Below are 22,015 nucleotides of genomic sequence, written 5' to 3'. Positions count from 1 at the left end.
CAAAGTCTCTAGTAGCCATGTTAGTTGTTGGCAGGCAAGTTGGGAAGCATTTTGAGATCTGAAGGAGATTTCATTGTTATTTGAGGCATGTCAAGTAATCATGTAGATGCTTCCCTTACTGAGACAAACATTTTATGGCTAGATGCCCTCCTGTTACCAATTCTCATCTGTTTTAAATCAAGAAGGTAATATTTTTTGTCTTTTCTGGAAAAGTTTTCTTGGAAGACTACAAACAAATGATGCTGCTTATATGACATTCATTTACAATTAATATGTAGTGTCAAGATACAAACACATGCATGCACATACACATATATATAGGCACACACACGTGCGCGCGCACACACACATGCGTGTGTGTGTCTGTATAACTAGTTTCTTTCAGTTCCTATCTAACAAATCCACTTTGATTGTCCTGGGCTACAGTAGTAGATGTTTGCTCAAGGTATTGTACAGTGCGACTGAACCCAAAATCACATGGTTAGGAAGTAAACTTCTTAACTTTGCAGCTACACCATGCAATTATGTATGTGTATGGAGGGGGTGGGGGTGCTGAAAAGTTCCTAGCTTTAAGGGTGTTGTGAAAGGCCTGGTTGGAGGCCCAACCTTCTGAGTTCTTTTACAGGATTCAGAAAAACTGAAAGACTGTTGCAATAAGTGCATGAATCTGGGAGGGGAATGTGTTGAATAAAATCATAATTAACTAATCCTTATGTATTTTCTTTTACCCAAAGCCAGGAACTTTTCAACACCCTCTCATATATATGTGTGTATATATATATATATATATGTGTGTGTGTGTGTGTATGTGTGCCTCCATCCATCCATCCATCCATCTATCTATGTCTGTCTGTCTGTTGGGTCATCCCATAAATAAAGCATTTTTTCAATTGCATGAACTAAAAGTCAGAGGGGGACGGGATAAACTACTTGCATCAACTTGCTATAAAAGCAGGTAGTAATTTTACCTTGTGCTTATTCGTAGTGCAAGTTTTGAAGAGTGCAGTTCGATTTTAACAGTTATTTTTTCAAAGCTATACTGGAAGTGACAAAAGAGTATATTCGGCATATTTTGCTTTGTGAGTTCAATAAAGACAACAACACAACAAAAAGTGTGAGGAATATTAATGCAGTATATGGGGATCAGACAAAAAGCATAAACTAGAAATTACAGTCTAGAAGATGAATGTTGTCCTGGAAGATCTATAGAGCTCAGTGAGGACATCTTGCAAACCCTGGTGGAACAAAATCCCATCGTAACTGTTGAACTAGCAGAGAAGCTTGGATTTGGTTATTCAACTATTCATCAACACCTGTGTGCTATCAGAAAAGCCAGCAAATTGGGTCAATGGGTTCCTCACAAACTTTCGGAGTCTAATCACGCGCAGAGAGTGAATGTGCACTTTTCTTTGTTGCCACGTCTCATGAATGAAATTTTTTTTGGATCAAATAGTGACTGGTGAGGAGAAATGGGTTCTCTATAAAAATGTCAAACGTTGAAGACAGTGGTTAGGGGAAGGAGAATCACTGGCATCCCAAGCTAAAGAAGGTCTTCACTCACATATGGTGTTGTTATCTGTTTGGTGGGATATGAAAGGTTTACTTCACTTTAAACCCAAACCAAATGATAACAAAAGAGATCCACTGTGAGGAGGTTGGGTGGCTTAAGTCAGTGCTAGAACAAAAACGCCCAAGGTTTTCTTCCATCAGGATAATGCTTGGCCGTATACAGTAAGGATGACATGCCAAAAGCTGGAACTGTTTGAATGGGAAATGATGTCCCACCTACCATATTCGCCGGACATTGCCCCATCTGATTATCATTTATTCCGCAGTGTTCAAAATCATTTGGACGGAAAAAACATGAATTCTGTAGATGAGGTCAGAATAGTACTGGGGGAGTATTTTTCATCATGATGAAATGAATTTTGGAAGAGACCTTTACAAGTCTACTAGATAGATGGAAGAGCATTGCAGAAAATGAAGGGAAAGTATATTTTAGATTAAAAAAGAACTTTGTTTATTTTTTGAAAAATAAAAGAAGTATAAAAAAAACAGCATTATTTATGGCATGACCCAATATATATATATATATATATATACACACGCACAAACACACGCACACACACATATAATATTGAATACCAAATTACATATTAGTTTGTTATTCTTAATTTTTATTTTATTCTGCTTTTCAGGGACAACAGTTCCTGAACCTGTTCCTGAGTCATTATGACAGAGTCAAATTTATTCCCAAAGATTCCTGCCCAATACCACCAGCTCCTGATGTACTAAAGACACTCCTTGATAACATTTGTTCTGTAAAGCTTTTAACATTGCAATTTGCTTGTCTTGAAAATATTTTTGATAAATACACTTGTCATTACAAACTAGTTCTTCCTTTAAACAAATCTGGAAATATAGAATGTTCTATAAATTGTGTATCTAAAAGCTATGATACCAGTCTAGAATGTCTACCGTGTGAAGATTTAATTCTTTTTGGATTTCTGTCTTCTCAAAACGAAACACCACTATCAGATAGAGGTCTTATTTTCAACACACTTCATCTGCAAGACTCAACTTCTCAAATTCCTTGCCATGTAAGTTTCTCAAATTATTTTGTTTGTATGTATATATGTATGTATGTGTGTGTGTGTGTTAGTGTGTATAGGTGCAGGCATGGCTTTGTATTTAATCAACATGTAGACTATACAGCCTTGGGTTTGGCTCCATGTGGTACCTTAGGTAATAGTCTTCTACAGACCTGGGATGACCAAAGCCTTGTAAATGGATTTGGTAAATGAAAATTGAAAAAAAACCTGTTGTGTATATATATATATATATATATATATATATATATATATATATTTATTGGGCCTCATGAAAGCGATAACAAGTGACTGAGACCATTTGTGATATGCTGTGCTTGAGATGACTTGTCAAGCCAAGTGAAATTGTAGTCGTGGCCAATGTTGGAGACACATTAAGAGCACCCATTACACTCTTGGAGTGGATTAAGAAGGGCATCCAGTCACAGAAACCATGCCAAACCAGACTGGAACCTGATGCAGGTCTCCGACTTACCAGTTCCAGTCAAACTGTCTAACCCATTCTAGCATAGAAAGTAGACACTAAATAATGATGAAAATTATACATATATATATACATACACACTCACACTCACACGCACAATATGAATCTTCATAAACCTCTAAAGATGTTTTAAAATGTTGCTTTACACAGTGATACCAATGACCTGGTGTAGAAATCAGTATATATATATATATATATCATCAAAAGCATCATTGTTCAATGTCTGTTTTCCATGCTGGCAAGGGTTGGACAATTTGACAGAAGTTGATTACCGGAGGTCTGTCCAGTTTCTATGGCTGGATACCATTCCTAATGCCAACCACTTTACAGAGTGTGCTGGGTGCTTCTATGTGCTTGTGGCACTGGCACAAATGCATTTTATGTGACATCAGGATGAGTGCATCTTACACGACACCAACATGAGTGCATTTTAAGTGGCAATGGTACAAGATATATATATATATCTTATATATAAATGGCTATTTCTCTCCGTCTCTCTGTCCGTCTGCCTGTTATCATCTCGCTGCCCAAACCATGGAACCAATCTTCACCAAACGTTGTATACATGTTGAACTAACATCCATTTCAGTTATAGGCTGATTGGATTTCAATAAAAATCAATAATGGACTGACTATGGGAGTTGAGCTATTACATGATGAAATGAGAGGGGTGCAAAAGTGTTAGGTTTAGGGAAATGTGGCATAATGAGGGTGGCTGATATCAGGGAAGGGGAGGAGACAGGAAGAGTTAGACACACGGAATATGAGAGACAGACAGAGAGAACGACAGACAGGGACGTCTTCCAAATATATAAATGAGAGTTTGTGTGTGTGTATCTTCCTTATGCATTCGAAAACAGAGTTGCTGATTTTGACATATGGGTATCAAAACATTCAGTAATCTTTCAACTATCAAATGAACTTTATTTTCATTTACAAATTTGCATTAGAAAAATTTTACATTATAATCTTTTCTATAAGTCAAATATTGTAAACATTTTATACCACGACAACAACAACGACCATGACATCACATTTTCTATATGAGTGTGTACCTTTTTCTTTTATTTATTTCAGCTAAGCATCTCTGGATGCAACGAACTGCATAGTCTGGTGGATAAATGGATCTTGGTTACAAATGTTAATGTCATTTATACATCTAAGAAATCTGGTAAGTTCTGACTACATTATTTTATTTTAGTCGCTGTCAATTGTTCCACCTCTTTGTTTTTTTTTGTTGCTGTGTGCAGGTTTGATCCTGCTGTACAACACTTCTGGCAACTTTCTTACTTGCTATCATAGGCTAGATTTAATCTGTCATGGGAATATTCAGCAATCACCTGATGTCATGATTCACTAGAATATTACCCATGTGATCCCCAAATCTGACTAATCACGACTTTGTGTTGGATAGGCTTCGGTGACAATTTCATCTTTTGGTGTGCTTCTTTCTTAGCCTATCAATCAGTATAAATTTGATATACTGTGACTACTCGACAGAGAGCTTTGGGCTGCTGCAGAGAGAGCACTGAGAGGCAGTAGAGATGAGAAGGCAGATGGATGGCAACAGATGCGGACAGCTGCTGACTATAACCGCAATGAATGATTGGCAACAATAATACAATGACCAGTGGCCAACGTTTTGACTGCTGGTTCAAGCACATCAAGCCATGAACAATTATCTTCAAACTGTCTCAATGTTTTGTTTGTAGTAACAACAGTGTTTGTTTTTTCTTTTATGTATGTAAAGAATAAAAATTTTGCTATGAAAATTTTTAACAGAATTTGTTGTCTTCTTCTATCATACAAATCCAAGATGAAAACTGCAGAAATTTGTCAGTTGGCCTTTATATAAAAATACTGAGTGGTTGGCTTAATCTGTTGCTCAGTTCAGTATCCCCCCCGTTCCTCATTTACCACCATAGTTGCCACCACTACCTCCATCACTACTGACACCACTGCCACTATTGCTACCATCACCACAGTTGCTGCTGCTGCTGTCATAGCCGACACCACAACCACCACAGTTGCCACCACTATTGCAGTTACCACCACGACCACCACTATCACCACTACTGCCACTACCACCAACACCACCACTAATACTATGTATCCATCTGCATGATGCAAATCTTCTCCACAACCAGGACAGAACCAAATGCAATGAAGAAGGACATCATTTAAGAGAATAGTAATTGTGTCTCATGCCTTCGTTATTAATCATTCTCACTTTAATTAACATTTGATACACCTGAAAACATACATGATTTATTTTTTTTATTTAATTATTTTCAGGATACTTGGAGCTTGTAGGTGAACCAATACTCCTTACTAGATCTGCCATCCTTCCAAAGCAAACTTTTGATGTTCTTCTTGTTGATGATGCCCTCCTTTTGCTATATAACAGGTATCTGTGTCTGTCTGTCTATCTGTCCGTCCATCCATCCATCTCTCTCTCTCTCTCTCTCTCTCTCTCTCTATATATATATATATATATATATAAAACTAATGTAGGATAAAATTTTTTTTTGAGAAAAAAATTTTATCAATGGCCAGCATATCAAAAAATACCTTTAAAGGTTAAATTTATAAATAATTTACAAAATAAGGGATCAATATGGTAATAATGGATTTTTTAGAAATTTCTATCGGTTTGTTTCGAGACGCATAAATTATAATGGCTATTGACAATTTTGTCTTTTTTTCGGCATATTTGGCATTAGAATTTTTATTTTGTAAATATATATATATATATATATATATATATATATATATATATATATATATATAATATATATATATATATATATATATATATATATATCTCCAAAAATGGTTTTGAGGGATATATAATCCTGGTGGTTACCGTATTTGCTCTTATTAGTTGTCAACGCTGGCTAGCCACAGTGAGCGTTGATGAAACTTGAGTTAGTTAAAATTTACTATACTCGATTAATCCTCACTTGGTAAATCTAAATGACCTTATAAGGAGTGCATAGTTTCTGTAGAGAAAATAATGAAATTAATGAATATCAGAAGGATGGAGATTTGCACATCCAAGTTTTATTATACAGTTATTTACATCATTCTTCAGTTAGACCTACATGTGTTTCTAATGCAAGCCACTGCACACTGTTAAGTGTGCGTCTTGGTGTTAATTATCGGTGCAACTTTATTAGGGTTGTTTATTATTGCTGTTCACATATCATCTGAAGAGTCTTTGAGATTCACTAAAATTATTCCCTTATAGGCGCAGGAGTGGCTGAGTGGTAAGTAGCTTGCTTATGAACCACATGGTTCTGGGTTCATTCCCACTGTGTGGCACTTTGGGCAAGTGTCTTCTACTACAGCCTTGGGCCAACCAAAGCCTTGTGAGTGGATTTGGTAGACGGAAACTGAAAGAAGCCCTTCGTATATATGCATATATATATATATATATGTATGTGTGTATATATGTTTTTTCGTCTGTGTTTGTCCCCCCAGCATTACTTGACAACCAATGCTGGTGTGTTTACGTCCCCGTAACTTAGTGGTTCGGCAAAAAGAACTGATAGAATAAAGTACTAGGCTTCTAAGGAATAAGTTCTGGGGTCGATTTGCTTGACTAAAGGCGGTGCTCCAGCGTGGCCACAGTTAAATGACTGAAACAAGTAAAAGAGTTATAAAGGATTGACCAAAATGATTCTCTTATAAGGGAATATTTTTTGTTGATCAAATAATCTCTTCAGAGGATATCTGAACAGCAGTAATAAACGACCCTGTTGAAATTGCACTGATAATTAACACCAAAATACATTCTTAACAGTGCACAGCAGCTTGCAGTAGAAACACATGTAATCTAAGTGAAGAACCTTGTAAATAACTGTAAAATAAAACTTGGATGTGCAAACCTCTGTTCTTCTGATATACATTAATTTCATTTTATATATATAAAATGATGAGTATATAGGGATAAATTGTCATTTTAACTAACTAATTATGCTGTCTAATTAACTGTTAAATTAAAAGAAAAATTTGAAGATGTACCAGACTCTGTATTCTTTGTAATTGATTTTGATATATGTATGTGTGTGTACATATGCATGTATGTATATATGTATGTATTGACTGTTCCATTATTAAGCTATGGCATTTTAATTTACTCCGGATTATCTCTCTTTGGTATCTCCTGAAGAAGGTTAAGGAACCAGAAACATATCTAAGAGTCTGATAGAGAGCAACACTGAGCAGATGAGGTGTTTTTACACCTTTTAATATAAGCAAGGATGTTTTTCTCCACAGTAAACTGCAGTGAAAATACCTTTAGAAGTTAAAATATGCCACAAACATATTTGAACTAACCTGAAGTTTATTTATTTCTCACTACTGCTGAGTGCTACTTCTACTGTATTTGTTTTGACTGAGAGGTCTGCATACATATAAAACTAAAGTCTATACATATGCATATATATATATACACATGCACACACACATACAGGGTATGCTGAATATATTGCCATCTAAATTATGCAAAAATGAAAATAACACTGACATCTGATTTATACAGATACATTTACAAAAATTGCATAAAAATATCTGGAAATACTGAAGAGTAAATTTATTCTATAAAATCACCATTGGCTTCAACCACAGCCCCCAGACAACTTTGCAATCTCCTGCAACTCTTCTGGACGGTCTCCTTGTTTAAGTTGGTGAATGTTGTCATAATCCTTGCCTTCAGTTCATCTTTGGTGTTACAAAGAGTTTTGTTAGACTCTCACTCAACTGTATCCACCACATAATAATGAAGAGGGTTGCATCCTGGGGACTTAGGTCACCAGATGTTAGGGGTGATGTGGTTTGCAGAAATTATCTGACAACCATGAGTGGGTCCTCCTGCTTGAGTGACATTGTGCATAGTCCTGTTGACAGACATAGGGTCTTCCAGCAGCCACCCTCTTGACCCAGGGCAGCACCACCTCCTCCAGGCCCTTGATGTAGGCCTCCATGTTGAGTCTGAGGCCATGTTGGATGATGAACGGAGGCATAATGTCGCCATCACTAGTGATCACTCCAAACACCATTATGTTGATTGGATGTTTGATTTTTATCACTCTTGGTACATGTCCTCAGATTGACACCCAAACAATCTGAAATATTTGAATTGGAGCTTCTGGCGTGAATGCCAAGCAGTACAGCTTGTCATTTCCAAATTTCTGGTTGAGTGAATTGCATCCTGGTGCTGTTTTTCTCACAGATGGTGCCCAACTAATCCTACTATACTGTATAGTTGACAAAATCAAAAACAAACAATGCGCAAAATTACAAGTATAAAATGGTGACAATTTACCCATTACACTCTGCATGTGTTTATATGTAAGCATATTTATAAATTATAATTTATGATGTAATCTAATATACAATCACATTCAAATACACATTCATGAATCCATATAATATATATTTACACACAGACACATATAAACAAAACTGAGCACACATACACAAGGTGTGTGTGTTGGCTACGTTTTAGGAATCATCATCATCATCATCATCATCATCATCATCATCATCATCATCGTTTAACTTCCGTTTTCCGTGCTAGCACGGGTTGGACGGTTCGACCGGGGTCTGGGGAGCCAGGGGCTGCCCCAGGCTCCAGTCTGATCTGGCTGTGTTTCTACAGCTGGATGCCCTTCCTAATGCCAACCACTCCGCGAGTGTAGTGGGTGCTTTTTACGTGCCACCTGCACAGGTGCCAGAGGGGTCTGGCATCGACCACGATCGGTTGGTGCTTTTTTTATGTGCTACCGGCACAGAAGCCAGTCAAGGCGGTGCTGGCATCGGCCACGTTCGGATGGTGCTTTTTATGTGCCACCGGCACAGAAGCCATTCGAGGCAGGGTTGGCATCGGTCACGTTCGGATGGTGCTTTTTATGTGCCACTGGCACAGAAGCCAGTGGAGGCTGCACTGGCAACGGCCACGTTCGGATGGTGCTTTTTATGTGTCAGAAGAATATATTCTCAATGTGCCTGGTGTTAAAAACTCCTGAAAATAAGTCATAGGCAAGCAACACAACTCACGCCTGGTCTCTTTTTGGAGCGATAGACATTCATATTTCATCATTGTTGTGATTATTCAATGCTGTGTACTGAGCTTCCATATAGTTTCCATCAATCAAAACCACACACAAGGTATAGGTTGATCCAGGGCTATAGTAGAAGACACATGTTCAAGATGTTGTACAGTGGGACTGAACCTGAGACCACATGGTTGTGAAGCATGCTTTTCAACCACACAGCTACACCTGTGACTACTAATCCATCTATTCACCCATCTACATAAATTGATAAATAAATAGATTGATAGATAAATAGATTATTAGATAAATAGATAGGTAGATAGACATAAATAAATGGATAGATAGATAAATAGAAATAGATAAATGGATAGAGATAGATAGACAAATAGATAGACAGATAGATAGATAGAAACAGATAAATGGATAGATAGATAGAGGTAGATAGATAGAAATAGATAAAGAGATAGAGATAGATAGATAGAAACAAATAAATGGATAGAGATAGATAGATAGATAGATAGAAACAAATAAATGGATAGATAGAGATAGATAGATAGAAATAGATAAATGGATAGAGATAGATAGAAATAGATAAATGGATAGATAGATAGATAGAAATAGATAAATGGACAGATAGATAGATAGATAGAAATAGATAAATGGATAGATAGATAGAGATAGATAGATAGATAGATAGATAGATAGATAGAAATAGATAAATGGATAGATAGATAGATAGATAGATAGAAATAGATAAATGGATAGATAGATAGAGATAGATAGATAGATAGATAGATAGATAGATAGAAATAGATAAATGGATAGATAGATAGAGATAGATAGATAGATAGATAGATAGATAGATAGAAATAGATAAATGGATAGATAGATAGAGATAGATAGATAGATAGATAGATAGATAGATAGAAATAGATAAATGGATAGATAGATAGAAATAGATGAATGGATAGAGATAGATAGATAAATGGATATAGATAGATAGATAGATAGAAATAGATAAAGAGATAGAGATAGATAGATAGAAACAGATAAATGGATAGATAGATAGATAGAAATAGATAAATGGATGGAGATAGATAGATAGATATAGATAAATGGACAGATAGAAATAGATAGATAGATAGATACAGATAAATGGACAGATAGAAATAGATAAATAATAGATATAAGTAAATGGTTAGAGATAGATAGATTAATAGATAAATTGACAGACAGACAGATAGATAGATATAGATTGATAGATAGATAGAGAAATACATACACATATACAGGTATGTGTGAGTATTTTACTGATGTAATATCTGTGAATAATGTTTAATGTGGTATAGAAACGTAGTGTAGATATGTAGGGCAGTGTAGAACATTGTGGAGCAATACGTCATCTAGTTTTGGATAGAGTATACATGTAAATGTTTTGCTGTGTAGAGTTGTAAGTTTTACAGTGTAGCTTGGGACAGAGTTGTATAGAGTAGTGAAAACATGTAGTGTTTCATGTGGTTTAGGATGGAGTGGTTTATGTAGAGCAGTGTAGAGTTAGTTTTGTTGTGTTGTGTAGGAGTATAGTGATTCGGTGTGTGATCAAATGCATGTAATTGTGTGTGATATTGGATGTGATAAATTGACTGTGTGTGTGTGTGTGCATGCATGTGTGTGTATGTGTGTGTGATCATTTATTTTAGTATCTCTGTGATTGTGTTTGTATTTGTGACTTTGAGTGTGTGTGTGTAAAAGAGAGAAAGGGAGAGAAAGATTGCCTGTGCGACTTGTTCTGTGACTGTGCATGTGTAATATGAAGCTGGCCAAATACATAGGTAATTAATATAATTTTTCTCACTAATTAACCCTGTATTTGCAATGCTGATTAAATTGTCTTCTTGTAATTGAACAGGGGCAAGTTTAATGTGAGCAATATCTCTGTAACTGGCACCGTGTTTGCTGTTTCTGAGATTGGAAAGTAAGTAGGATTCCTTTGATTCAGTTTTGGTTCATTTTCTTTGAAAACTTATTGCTGTTGTTCTGGTTGTTTAACCCCAGGTGATCACTGATAGAACAGATCTTATCATCAAACGTATTCTACCTATGAACATCTCTTCCAAGTTAAAAGTCTATACCATCAGACAGCAGTTGGGTGTCTGCTAGTAAGTGAGCTATTACTGCAGGGCAGCCTCATTGTCAACCTTACTTCTTGTACACTTGCACATCATTTGGTACCTGACACGAAGACCCTAATGTAGGGATGATGCCAACTGCCTTACCCACCATCCAAAGTGTTTTGTTCAGAGAAGTGGGAAGACCTGTGGTGATGGAGTGAATGTAACAGTAGTCAGTGTAAGTAACTAGAAGCTACCAGCAAGAGCTCAGAACACAGGCAGCTTGCTCCAAATGATCGCAGACGATGCTGAACCCTGAGCACCCACAAGCTGAAGTAGAGGTGTGAGTGAATGTAACGCTAGTTGATATAAGTAACTGGGAGCTGCTAGTAAGAGCTCTGCACACAGGTGATTGCTCCTAATGGTCACAGTCAATGCTGAACCCTAAGCACCAGCAGACTGAGGTGGTGGTGTGAGAGTCTGACCAGCCCTTTTTCAGAGAGCACTGCTCACCCCAAAAGGGGAAGCCCCTAGAAAAGGTTGGGTAAAGAAAGTGTGGTCAGAGCAAAACCTGGCTGGTTCACTACAGCCATCGGACTTCACTTCATGTATATTACACTGTGTAACAATTTTTTTTCTTTGCCTTTGGTAAGTGTTATTTCCTGTTTGCTTCTATCTAGAAATCAAAGCAAACTTCAAACTTTTCTGGCTGATCCTGGCCATTGGCAGTCTTTTGACTGTTCATCCACTCCACCTCTACTGATATTTGCCATTGACTCAGTAAGTTGATCTTCTGAAATAGTTCACATCCACCATGCTGCATTACATGGTTCCATCTAGTGATTACAAAATGCTAGGTTTTGCCAAAAGGTCACCTGCAGTTTGGTCTAAGTCTGTATATTCCCATTTTCACAAATGACCTCTGTTTTCATGCTAATTAACCCTTTCGTTACTATATTTCTGACCAAATTACACCCCTTATGTGTTTCAATTAATTTCTAACGTAATCATAAATTTAGTCTGGTTTCATTAAACAACTATAACTTTTTTATTTATCGATATATTAATCTGATTTTTGGAAGATAATTTAATGAAATATTCTCAACCAATTCTATACTATAATTTTTGTCACAAAGTGACTCTAATTGTAGGTAGATACAGGTAAATTCCACAAAATATAAAATTATTAAAATTTTGTTCAAACATCGCTATAGAAAATGGGTTATTAGCTAATATTCAATTGGGTATACAACAAAATTTTACGATAGAATTTGTTATTCTGGGTAACTTTCTGATACCCATAATAATATTTATGGCAAAATAGGCCTTAATTTCATTTAAGGTTGTGGGAAATAACAAACTATCCTTTCTTTTGTTTTGTTTACGTTTAGCGTAACGGTTCGTTTTCGTCGTAATGATTTCAAATGGGCTCATTCGAAAAAGTAAAAAGAAATAGTCTAAGGCTTTACCCTTCTGGGAAAGTCTGTGGCTTGGTCCAGTTTCTTCAGAAAAATCTCCGAAAGAAACAGTTTTTAAATTTTCACTCCATTCAGGTGCCAATTCGTTTTCTTTATCGCTATCGGAGATCTCAGATTCACTGTTTTCACTTTCGGAAAATGAAACATCAGATTCATTATCAAATACCACATGCTTTTTTTTTTCAGTCATAGAGTTAGATTTATGAAGGTCTTCAGTAGAAAATCCTTCGAATTCTGACTCGCTGCTTGATATAATGAAATTCGTATCCATTTTTTGTCAGAATTACAAATTTTGAAAACACAATAGGAACAAATTTCGGAAAAAAATCTCCCAAAATTCACGGAATTAAAATTACACTTCGATTATTGTACAAAACTGTAGTTGAACTGTTTACGAAGCATAATACGTGTTTTCACGAATGTACTGAAGAGATTTGTTCTGATATTCTCATTTAAATATGAATAGGTAAATTCGGGCGGCTTTGGGCGGTTTGGTCTCATAAACCAAAATTTTTTTCGGGCGGCTTTGGGCGGTTTGGTAACGAAAGGGTTAACCATAGTTGGGAGCCCGATAAATGCTACTACTCTGAGTCAGAGTGGACCTGAGAACACTGGTGGGTAAGAGGTGGTTCCACACTCCTCAAGACTCTGGGACTCCTGAACCAGTGTTTCACTACCGAAAGCACTTTAAAGTCATGTCCAAAACACGAGGGTATTCGCAGGGCCTATGAAATGAAGTGAAATGGCTGTAACCAGGAACAAAGGCCATGACAAACTTAAAAAAAAAAGCTATTTCACCAGAAGTCTTCTATTTATTCTATAGAAATTGTTTTGAAACTTAGAAATGAATGTCATAATTATTATTTACTGCAAATTTATATTTGTTCTTTGACAGAATCAAGAAAGACCTTGTATTTTTTATTGAACTCGTCAAAGGAAACAAGTCCATTGTCATTCTTGTGAAAGTAAGCAGTTTCCTTGTTACACTTGTGAAGATATTTTCATATGGTTAAGGAGTTGAGTAGATAGAAGCTGTATAGATTCCAAACTGGATAGATTGTACTTGTTACACTGATTCGAATTGAGAAATATTTTTATGGTCAAGAAGTTTGCTTCAAAACCATGTGGTTCTAGTTTAGGTCCCCACAATGTGGTTCCTTGGGTAAATTTCTATCATAGCCTTGGGTTGATTAATGTTCTGCAAATGACATTTGTGAGATGGAAACTGTGCAGAAGCCTATTGTGTGTGTGTGTGTGTGTATGTCTGTTTATATATATTTACGAAGTAAAAGCATCTCTTGTATAATAAATATCGTTAAATACATATACTAATGTATATGCTTTGTGTATTTAAAATATATATGAGTGGTTGGTGTTAGGAAGGACATCCAGTCGTAAAATCCCTGCTAAAACAGACACAGTAGCTTAGGGTAGTTTGTCTGTTTTTCTACCTGGCTGGCTCCTGTCAACCATCCTACCCATGCATGCATGAAAGATGAACGTTTAATGATGATGATGATCATATATATATATATATATATATATAGATAGATAGATAGATAAAATATGAAGATTAGTCAGAAAGTAATGCAACTAAAAATTGCATTACTTTCTGAATCACCTTCATGTATGTGTTACTGTAATATATTTATATGTATATTACACACACACCTACTTGAGGGTGAATCAGAAAATAATGCAATTTTTATTTGCATAATTTTCTGACTCACTTTTGTATGATGGCATGGCAGATCCCTGTCAGTTGACAATGAGGATTCAGTTGTTTAATCTGATCCTGAATTAACATGTAAGTGGTTTTGAATGTCCAATATTTCTCAAGTTGAATCATTGTAATAAGTACAATCTACCCAGTTTGGATTCTATATCACTTCTATCTACCCAATTTCACTAACAATGTATGGATCAACCTGAAACTATAAAAATGACATTTAATCAAGTTACCACATTATCCTATGTGTCTTTTATCTTGTCTCTCATTATTTAGTTTAACTAAGTACCTGTTTGATGTGTGTTCAGAATCTGCTTTAGGTAATTGTAAATAACAACTAGACATGAAACTTATTCATTTGACTAAAACCCTTCCATACAAATTTTAGCAACGTATCTGGTATCATTGCTACTGTATGATGTATGCAAGAGAAGTATGTTTAATGATATATATACAACCACATGATACAAAGGGCTGATGTAGCTGTATGAAGTCTGATGCAGCCATATGTTATGATGGGCTTGTATAGCTGTATAATATAAAAGGCTGACATAGACATGGTGACCCCAGTAGTGCTGGTGACGGGAAGAAAAAAAGCATCTAGTACATGTTGTAAAGTAGTAGTTGGTGATAGAAAAGACATCCAGCCATAGAAACAATGCAGATGTTGAAGCACGAAGCAGTCCTTGGAACCATTGGATCTTTTCAAAATATGCAACCAATTCCAGCATGGAACATGGATGTTAAATGATGATGATAATCATGATGATGATAGTGACTGTCATTTGATACAACTGGCTGAATTAGACATCATCATATCATTTCATGTTTATTTTCCATTCTGGCGTGGATTGAATGGTTTGACAGGGTCTGGTGAGCCACTGGGCTGCTTTGTACTCCACATCAGCTTTGGCATGGTTTCATTGGCTTGATACCTTTCGCCAGTCACTTTACAGTGTGTACTTGATGCTCTTTTTTTTCATGCCACAGACACTAGTGAAGTAGCTAAGCTACTTGCAAGACAAGACCAAAGAAAGGAAAAAGGGGGGAAAAATGAAAAAGTCCTTTAGACTAAATGAGAGGAGTATTTGAGAGAGTAGAGAGGAGATTTTTACAGAGGAAAGCAGGGATGTTTTGCTGTGGAGAAGATACATAGCTACCCAAGATAAGACATCCATATATGAAGGACTAATACATCAGTGTGACATGAAGGGTTGATATATGTTGGGTATCTAAAGAATCCTCAGTTATTATGGAAGATATCTAATTGAGGCTGATCAATGAAAAGCATTTGGAACGTACTGTTAGCTTGGAATGTTTAGCTTCTAAGATGAGATGCACAAAGTTTGAGATTTACAGAATGATGCTGAATTTTAAACGTGTTAATTGTGCATTGGCATGAAAATTAATACTGAAATGATGAGGATATTTATATTGGTGGCTGTGGTATGGTGGTGTCAGTGTTAGTGGTGGTTGTGGTCTTAGTAATTTTGCTGATAATGATTGAAGAGATAAGGATGTAGGTAGTAGAGTGAAGTGGTGTTGGTAGTGATAGAAGTAGTTTGGATGAGGCTAATGGCAAGTAATGCAAGTAAAGAAAAATATATTATAACAATAATTAAAACAATATTGTTTCACTGTGCTCAATGTGCACATTTGTAATGGAAATATTTCAACAATTTAGTGCCTGTGTAAATGGAAATTATTACCAAAACATAGTTATTGTACCATCATTTTTTTTCTATAATAACATTATTAATACTAAGGCTGCTGGGAAGCACACATAGTGATAAAATATCTGATTAAAATATAATGTAATACAGTTTCACCATGCTCTGCACGTGCGTTTGTAATGAAAATTTGCCTAACAGTTGAGTAGATAAGATGTATGAGTGATATGATACTGTATAAAAAAGAAAGTTATAATAAAATATTTGTAAAAGAATTACATCTGAAGTAAACGTAATGTAGTTTCACTGTTTTCTACTTGTCACTATTGTATTGGAAACATGTTCAACAATTTGGTACATATACATACCAGTTTAATGAATTGGAAATTGAATTTAAGTGGGCGAATAAAATGGTATATGAAACAAATAAAAAACAAAGAATGGTAATGAGAAAACTATTATGTAAGTTAATAGAATAAAACAAATCGTTTTTAATTCCCACTTTTCCATGCATGTATTGGATAGAGTTTTTTGAAGCAGATTCTTTATGGCTGAATGCTCTTCCACTTACTAACCATCACCCATTTCCAAGTAAGGTAATATTTCTCCATGGCCATATATATTTTTGGCAAAATATTGGAAATGAAAGGCACTGCTTGTATGACAGTGACACTCATTTACGACTATCACACATTGTCAAGGCAAGGAGACACTAATGCACAAAATGGTGACTGTTCAGTCACTGATGTAATAAAAAGAGTCAGCAGGCTCTTAAAAAAACAAATATTAGTGACAGAAGTAGTATTAATAACAAATGGTAATCTCTATATCTTACTTAATGTGAATGTATTATTAGAATGCTGTATTACTGTGGTATTTACATTGATGGATTCTCTGAAATAAAGCCACAGACATGTTTTACCTATATATTGTTGGTAGTGGAATTTGGCTGGCATATGATGAGCAGATACCTGCAAATGATGAAGTTCAGGTAGATAAGAGTACCATTCCTGTCACTCCTATTTGCCTTGCAGTAAATTCACCGGTGGAAGGACCTCTCTTGCCACCCTAACCTTCCTCTTCAAATGGAATTTGAAATTGATGAATGTTTGGTTAAAGAGAAAAATGCCAATAACCAGTCTTTTGAATTTTTTTTCCATCTTACAAACTCATTTACTATGAGCAAAATTCAGAGGAAAACTGCCTGCCTTTCGTGGTCAAATAAAGTTGGCAGAGCAATCCTCCTGGTTATTAAAACAACATTAAAAATGTGTATTGTTTTCTATTTAGAACCTACATTTACACTGGCAACAACTTGTGTGTGTTGGAGAAAGTTATGTATTCACTTCATTAAAGCCAACAAATATTGTAACAGTAAGTATAAAACTTATTTTTACTATTTTTGCTGTTGGATTATAGTTTATTTGCAAGTCACCACTGATCAACAATCTCATGATCAAAGGTAAAAATAGGACCATTCATTTTATTTCAGCTCTTCACTCCCTATGAATCATGGGCCATCAAATACTTCCCTCCACTGCTTTTGTTTTTTTTACTTCTCAGTTGGATCCCTACTTTATAAGCTCAGTCTCAGTATCTGATCTCCAGCTTTTTTTAGGGTGTTCTCTCTTCCACCTCCCTGGTGAGTTCCAGGTCAGCATCTGATGCATAATGCAGGATATTGCTTTCCTGTGATATTTTGCTGCACCTTGTCATCTGTTTCTCCAAGGGAAGGCCTTCTTTCATGCGTTATTGGTTTTGAATTGTCATCAATGCTTCTGTAACTTTACTTTTTTTCTAGATATGGGTCTTGACCCTATACAAACCTATTTTTATCTCTGGGAAAAGGTGGTTCATGTTAGTCTGGCCCCTACCTTTTGACCAGTCTAGCATGGGAGGCCTTGTGATCTGCTGGCATAGCTCTGCTAGCATTTTTGTATTTTGCAGAAATTTTTGGACTTATATCCTGTAAATTCTGTGTCTGTTACTATGGTGTCCAGAACACCGTATTGAGCAAAAAGTTTGAGCAGGAACTTTATTTTTGCCATTGAGGTTGGTTGACTGCATCTACATACTTCCAGCCACTTGGTAAAGCTATCAACAATGATCAAGTAGTACGTGCCATTCACTGGTCCAGCGTAGTCTATATGTACCCTGGACCATGAACTATCAGTCTCAGTCAGGCCTTGATTGGTATTTCACCAGTTGTGCCTTGGCTGTTAGCATACAACCTCTACATGATTTCACCAAATTTTCAATGTCCTGGTCCATTGTTGGCCAAAGCATGTAACTCCTCATCAAAGCTTTCATTCTTGACATCCTAGGGTGTCCACTATAAAATTCATGTAATACACATTTCTGTAGTGCAGTAGTTACTACCACACTTTGTGTGTTCATTAATACATTGTCACAGAGTGAAAAATGGTTCACATTCGTGTTTGTTTTTTTTTTTTTCATGGTTTCCTTCAATTTTATGATGTAGTTGTCCTCCGTTGATTTACTTTTTATATCTTGTACAGTCACTGGCAACTCCTGAATGACATTACACATAATACTTTTAATTTCCTTTTCTGATTGTAATGTGGCTTTAACCATATATTCCAGTGGTTCCACATTCTTTGGAATTAATTGCAATAAACAATCTGCATGTCAAATTTTCTTAGAAGGAATGCACTCCATCTTAAAGTTGTAATTCAACAATTTCATAGCCTAGTGCTGCAATCTATTTGCAGTATGGGTAGGAATTCCTTTCTTTGACCCAAAATTGATAATAATGGTCTGTGATCAGTTTGTAAACTAAAACTTCTACCGTGCAAATATCTGAAATTTCTTAATGGTAAAAATAATTGCAAGAACTTCTTTTTCCATTTGACTATAGATTTTCTCTGCGGTTATCAGAGAATGTGAGACATGAACCACTGCCTTCATATTGCTGTAGCATTACTGCTCCTATACCATTTTCAGAAGTGTCAGAAGTCACAACAAACTTTGCTGCAGAATTGAAATAAGCCAGTGGCAAATTCGACATGCACGCACACATGTAAATAAGTAACAAGGATGTACAGTTATCAATACATTTACTTATTTACATTCTGTTCACCTAACTTGGAGCTGTGCTGACTACACCGATCTGGCAAGGTGCCTCAATTTAAGTACCTAATTCAACTGAATCTTAATTATATATATATATATTACATGTATATATATATATATTACATGTATTATATATAGTTCAAAAACACCCACAAGACTGTGATAGTCAATGAAATAGAAATAGAATTTAAAAGTTTATTCTGTCTGTGTGGCCCAGTACCAAATGCTCCATGGCCTGTTACTTGGGTGCATCCTGGTGGTTGGGGACCACTGTTGCAAATTATATTGTTCCTTTTTTGTTAACAGCAAGGTATTATTTCATTCTATGTTGATATAATTTCAGGCTATGAACTCACTGACACCCCTGTATGTTCCAACCAAGACCTCTCAGCTGCATATAACAAATGATTATCAACTTTCAGTTTGTTTGTTAAAGGTAATTTCATAAGTACTTTAGATATTTCCCATTTCATTCGTATCACCTTGGTTCTCTTCTGTTACTCTTCTCACCCTCTCTCTCAGACTTTCTTCCTCGCTGACTTTTGTGGGGAATCAAGAGAAACAAATAGAAACAACATGAATAAGTGGGATTCTTTTTAGTGTTACTGGTGGCAAGGAGATAACATCTCTGTTGTTAGTCAGTGAATTCGGACACTGTAAGTTACAGGCGACTCTTTGGTCTTGCTGGGAAGTCAACCTCACTTGTGATGGTGCAACAATAAAACAAACTCATTCATCATCATAACAGTCGTTAATGCCCACTTTTCCATGCTTGCATGGGTCAAACACAATTTGTTGCTGTAGATTTTCTACAGCTGGATGCCCTTCCTGTTACAAACATCAGTTTCCAAGCAAGATAATATTTTTCCATAGCTAGACATGTTTTTCATGGAAGACAACCTTGCTTGTATGACAATGATGCTTGTTTACCACTATCATGTCACATCTGGATAAAAATACACACAAAGAGATATATATATATATATATATATATTGGTAAAAACGGTAAGATAACAAAAGAAAGAAAGAGACCTCAATATTATGTAAATAGAGGAAATTTATCTGTAAAATAATATGTGACAGTTATTCAATACCCAAGATAAAACTCTGAATTTTGGATGCCGAAACACCATCTCTTCGGTTATCTGGCCAGATAACTGAAGAGATGGTGTTGTGGATTTCCACCTTGGCATCCAAAACTCAGAGTTTTATCTTGGTTATAGAATAATTGTCACATATTATTTTACATATATATATATATATATATGTATATATATGTACAACAGCTTCTTTCAGTTTTTGTCTACCAAATCCACTCACAAGGCTTTCATTGGTTCAGGGCTATAATAGGAGATGCTTTTCCTAGTGCCTCACAATGGGACTGACCTCAGACTACATAGAATGCAAACAAGCTTATCAGCCACCAGCTGCACCTGCATCTGTTTCATTAGCCCAAGGTGTTGTACAGTGAAATCGAATTCAGAACAGAATTTAGAAACTAACTTTTGTATGTGGAAGATGCACAGGCATAATAAATGCTGAACATGTGCAGAAAATAGACTCCATCAACTGCCAGAGGGGCAAGGTAGAGGTAGTAGATAGCTTCCATAGGTGACCAGGTTAGTAGTGGAGGTGGATGTTCTGAGAGTGTAGCTGTGAGAATAAGATTAGGTTTTGCAAAGTTCAGAGAGCTACCCCTGCTGGCAACAAAGGGCCTGTCTCTCAGAGTGAAAGGCAGATTGTTTGATGCCTGTGTGCAAACAGCTATTCTGCATGTCAGTGAAACATGGGCTATAACAGTCGAGGACATGCATAGGCTTGAGAGAAATGAAGCCAGTATGCTTCACTGGATGTGCAATGTCAGTGTGTATATTTGACAGAGTGTAAGTATCTTGAGAAAAAAGTTAGGCATAAGAGGAATCAGATGTGGTGTGCAAGAGAGACGACTGCACTGGTATGGTCACGAGGCAATGTGCACTGCTTAAGAGGACCCATGAAGCCAAGTGCACCTGTGCTAGTTGCATGTAAAAAATCAACCTTTGAACGTTAGACCTCATCGAAGCATAGTGGCTGAGTCCCTTTTGCACATTGGGCCTGACAAAGACAAAGTGGCTGAGTTCCTTTCGAGTGTTGGGCCTCATGGAAGCACTGACCAAGACCTTTGCCATTATGTTGTGCTTGAGAAGAAGACCCATCAAACCAAGCAAATTTGCATTTGTGGCAGATACCAGTGTCATGCAAATGGCACCCATGCCAGTGGCATGTAAAAGCATCTATTACACTCTCAGAGTGGTTGGCATTAGGAAGGGCATCCAGTCATAGAAAACCATGCCAAATCAGACTGGAGCCTGATGCAGCCTTCCAGCAGGCCAGCCTAGTCAAGCTGTTCAACCCATGCCACCAAGGACAACAGATGTTAAATGATGATGATGATGTTGAACACATGGTTGAGAAGCTTGTTTCCCAGCCATGTATTCTGAGTTTAATCTCACTGCATGATACTCTGAGCCAATGAAAGAAGTGCAGGTGTGGCTGTGTGGCTGAGAAATGCCTGTGCTTCTGTTGCCCTGTAAAATGGCAGTTGGAAGACAACACAGCTAAAGGGAACATACCAAGACATTAAATGTGAGTGTGATGTTTGTCCCCAACCCATCATGAAGGGAAGTAATCTCCAAATAAGAACTGACTCAGGCCCATACAACCCATTCCATCCATGCCAGCATGGAAAAGTGGACATAAAAATGATGATGATTATGATGATTAATACAAAATTTGTTGA

General features: G+C 36.4%; 1 protein-coding gene across 3 annotated transcripts in view; it reads left to right on the top strand.

Annotated features, from left to right (window-relative positions):
* The window catches only part of LOC115217885 (CST complex subunit CTC1-like), a 133,560-nt gene that overhangs the window by 3,952 nt on the left and 107,593 nt on the right, over positions 1–22,015 (top strand). For all 3 annotated transcript variants that reach the window (XR_005001454.1, XR_005001453.1, XM_036507832.1), the window contains exons 2-8: positions 2,199–2,600; positions 4,171–4,264; positions 5,389–5,500; positions 11,065–11,130; positions 13,640–13,709; positions 17,434–17,517; positions 19,580–19,672. Coding sequence is in view for 1 of the 3 variants with exons in the window: in XM_036507832.1 (XP_036363725.1) it covers positions 2,199–2,600; positions 4,171–4,264; positions 5,389–5,500; positions 11,065–11,130; positions 13,640–13,709; positions 17,434–17,517; positions 19,580–19,672 (921 nt within the window). In the remaining 2 variants the exon portion in view is untranslated. The remainder of the gene's footprint in view (positions 1–2,198; positions 2,601–4,170; positions 4,265–5,388; positions 5,501–11,064; positions 11,131–13,639; positions 13,710–17,433; positions 17,518–19,579; positions 19,673–22,015) is intronic.

Source organism: Octopus sinensis, linkage group LG12 (assembly GCF_006345805.1).
Source record: "Octopus sinensis linkage group LG12, ASM634580v1, whole genome shotgun sequence".
In the NCBI taxonomy this organism is placed as follows: domain Eukaryota; kingdom Metazoa; phylum Mollusca; class Cephalopoda; order Octopoda; family Octopodidae; genus Octopus; species Octopus sinensis.
This window is presented reverse-complemented; position numbering and strand designations above follow the sequence as displayed.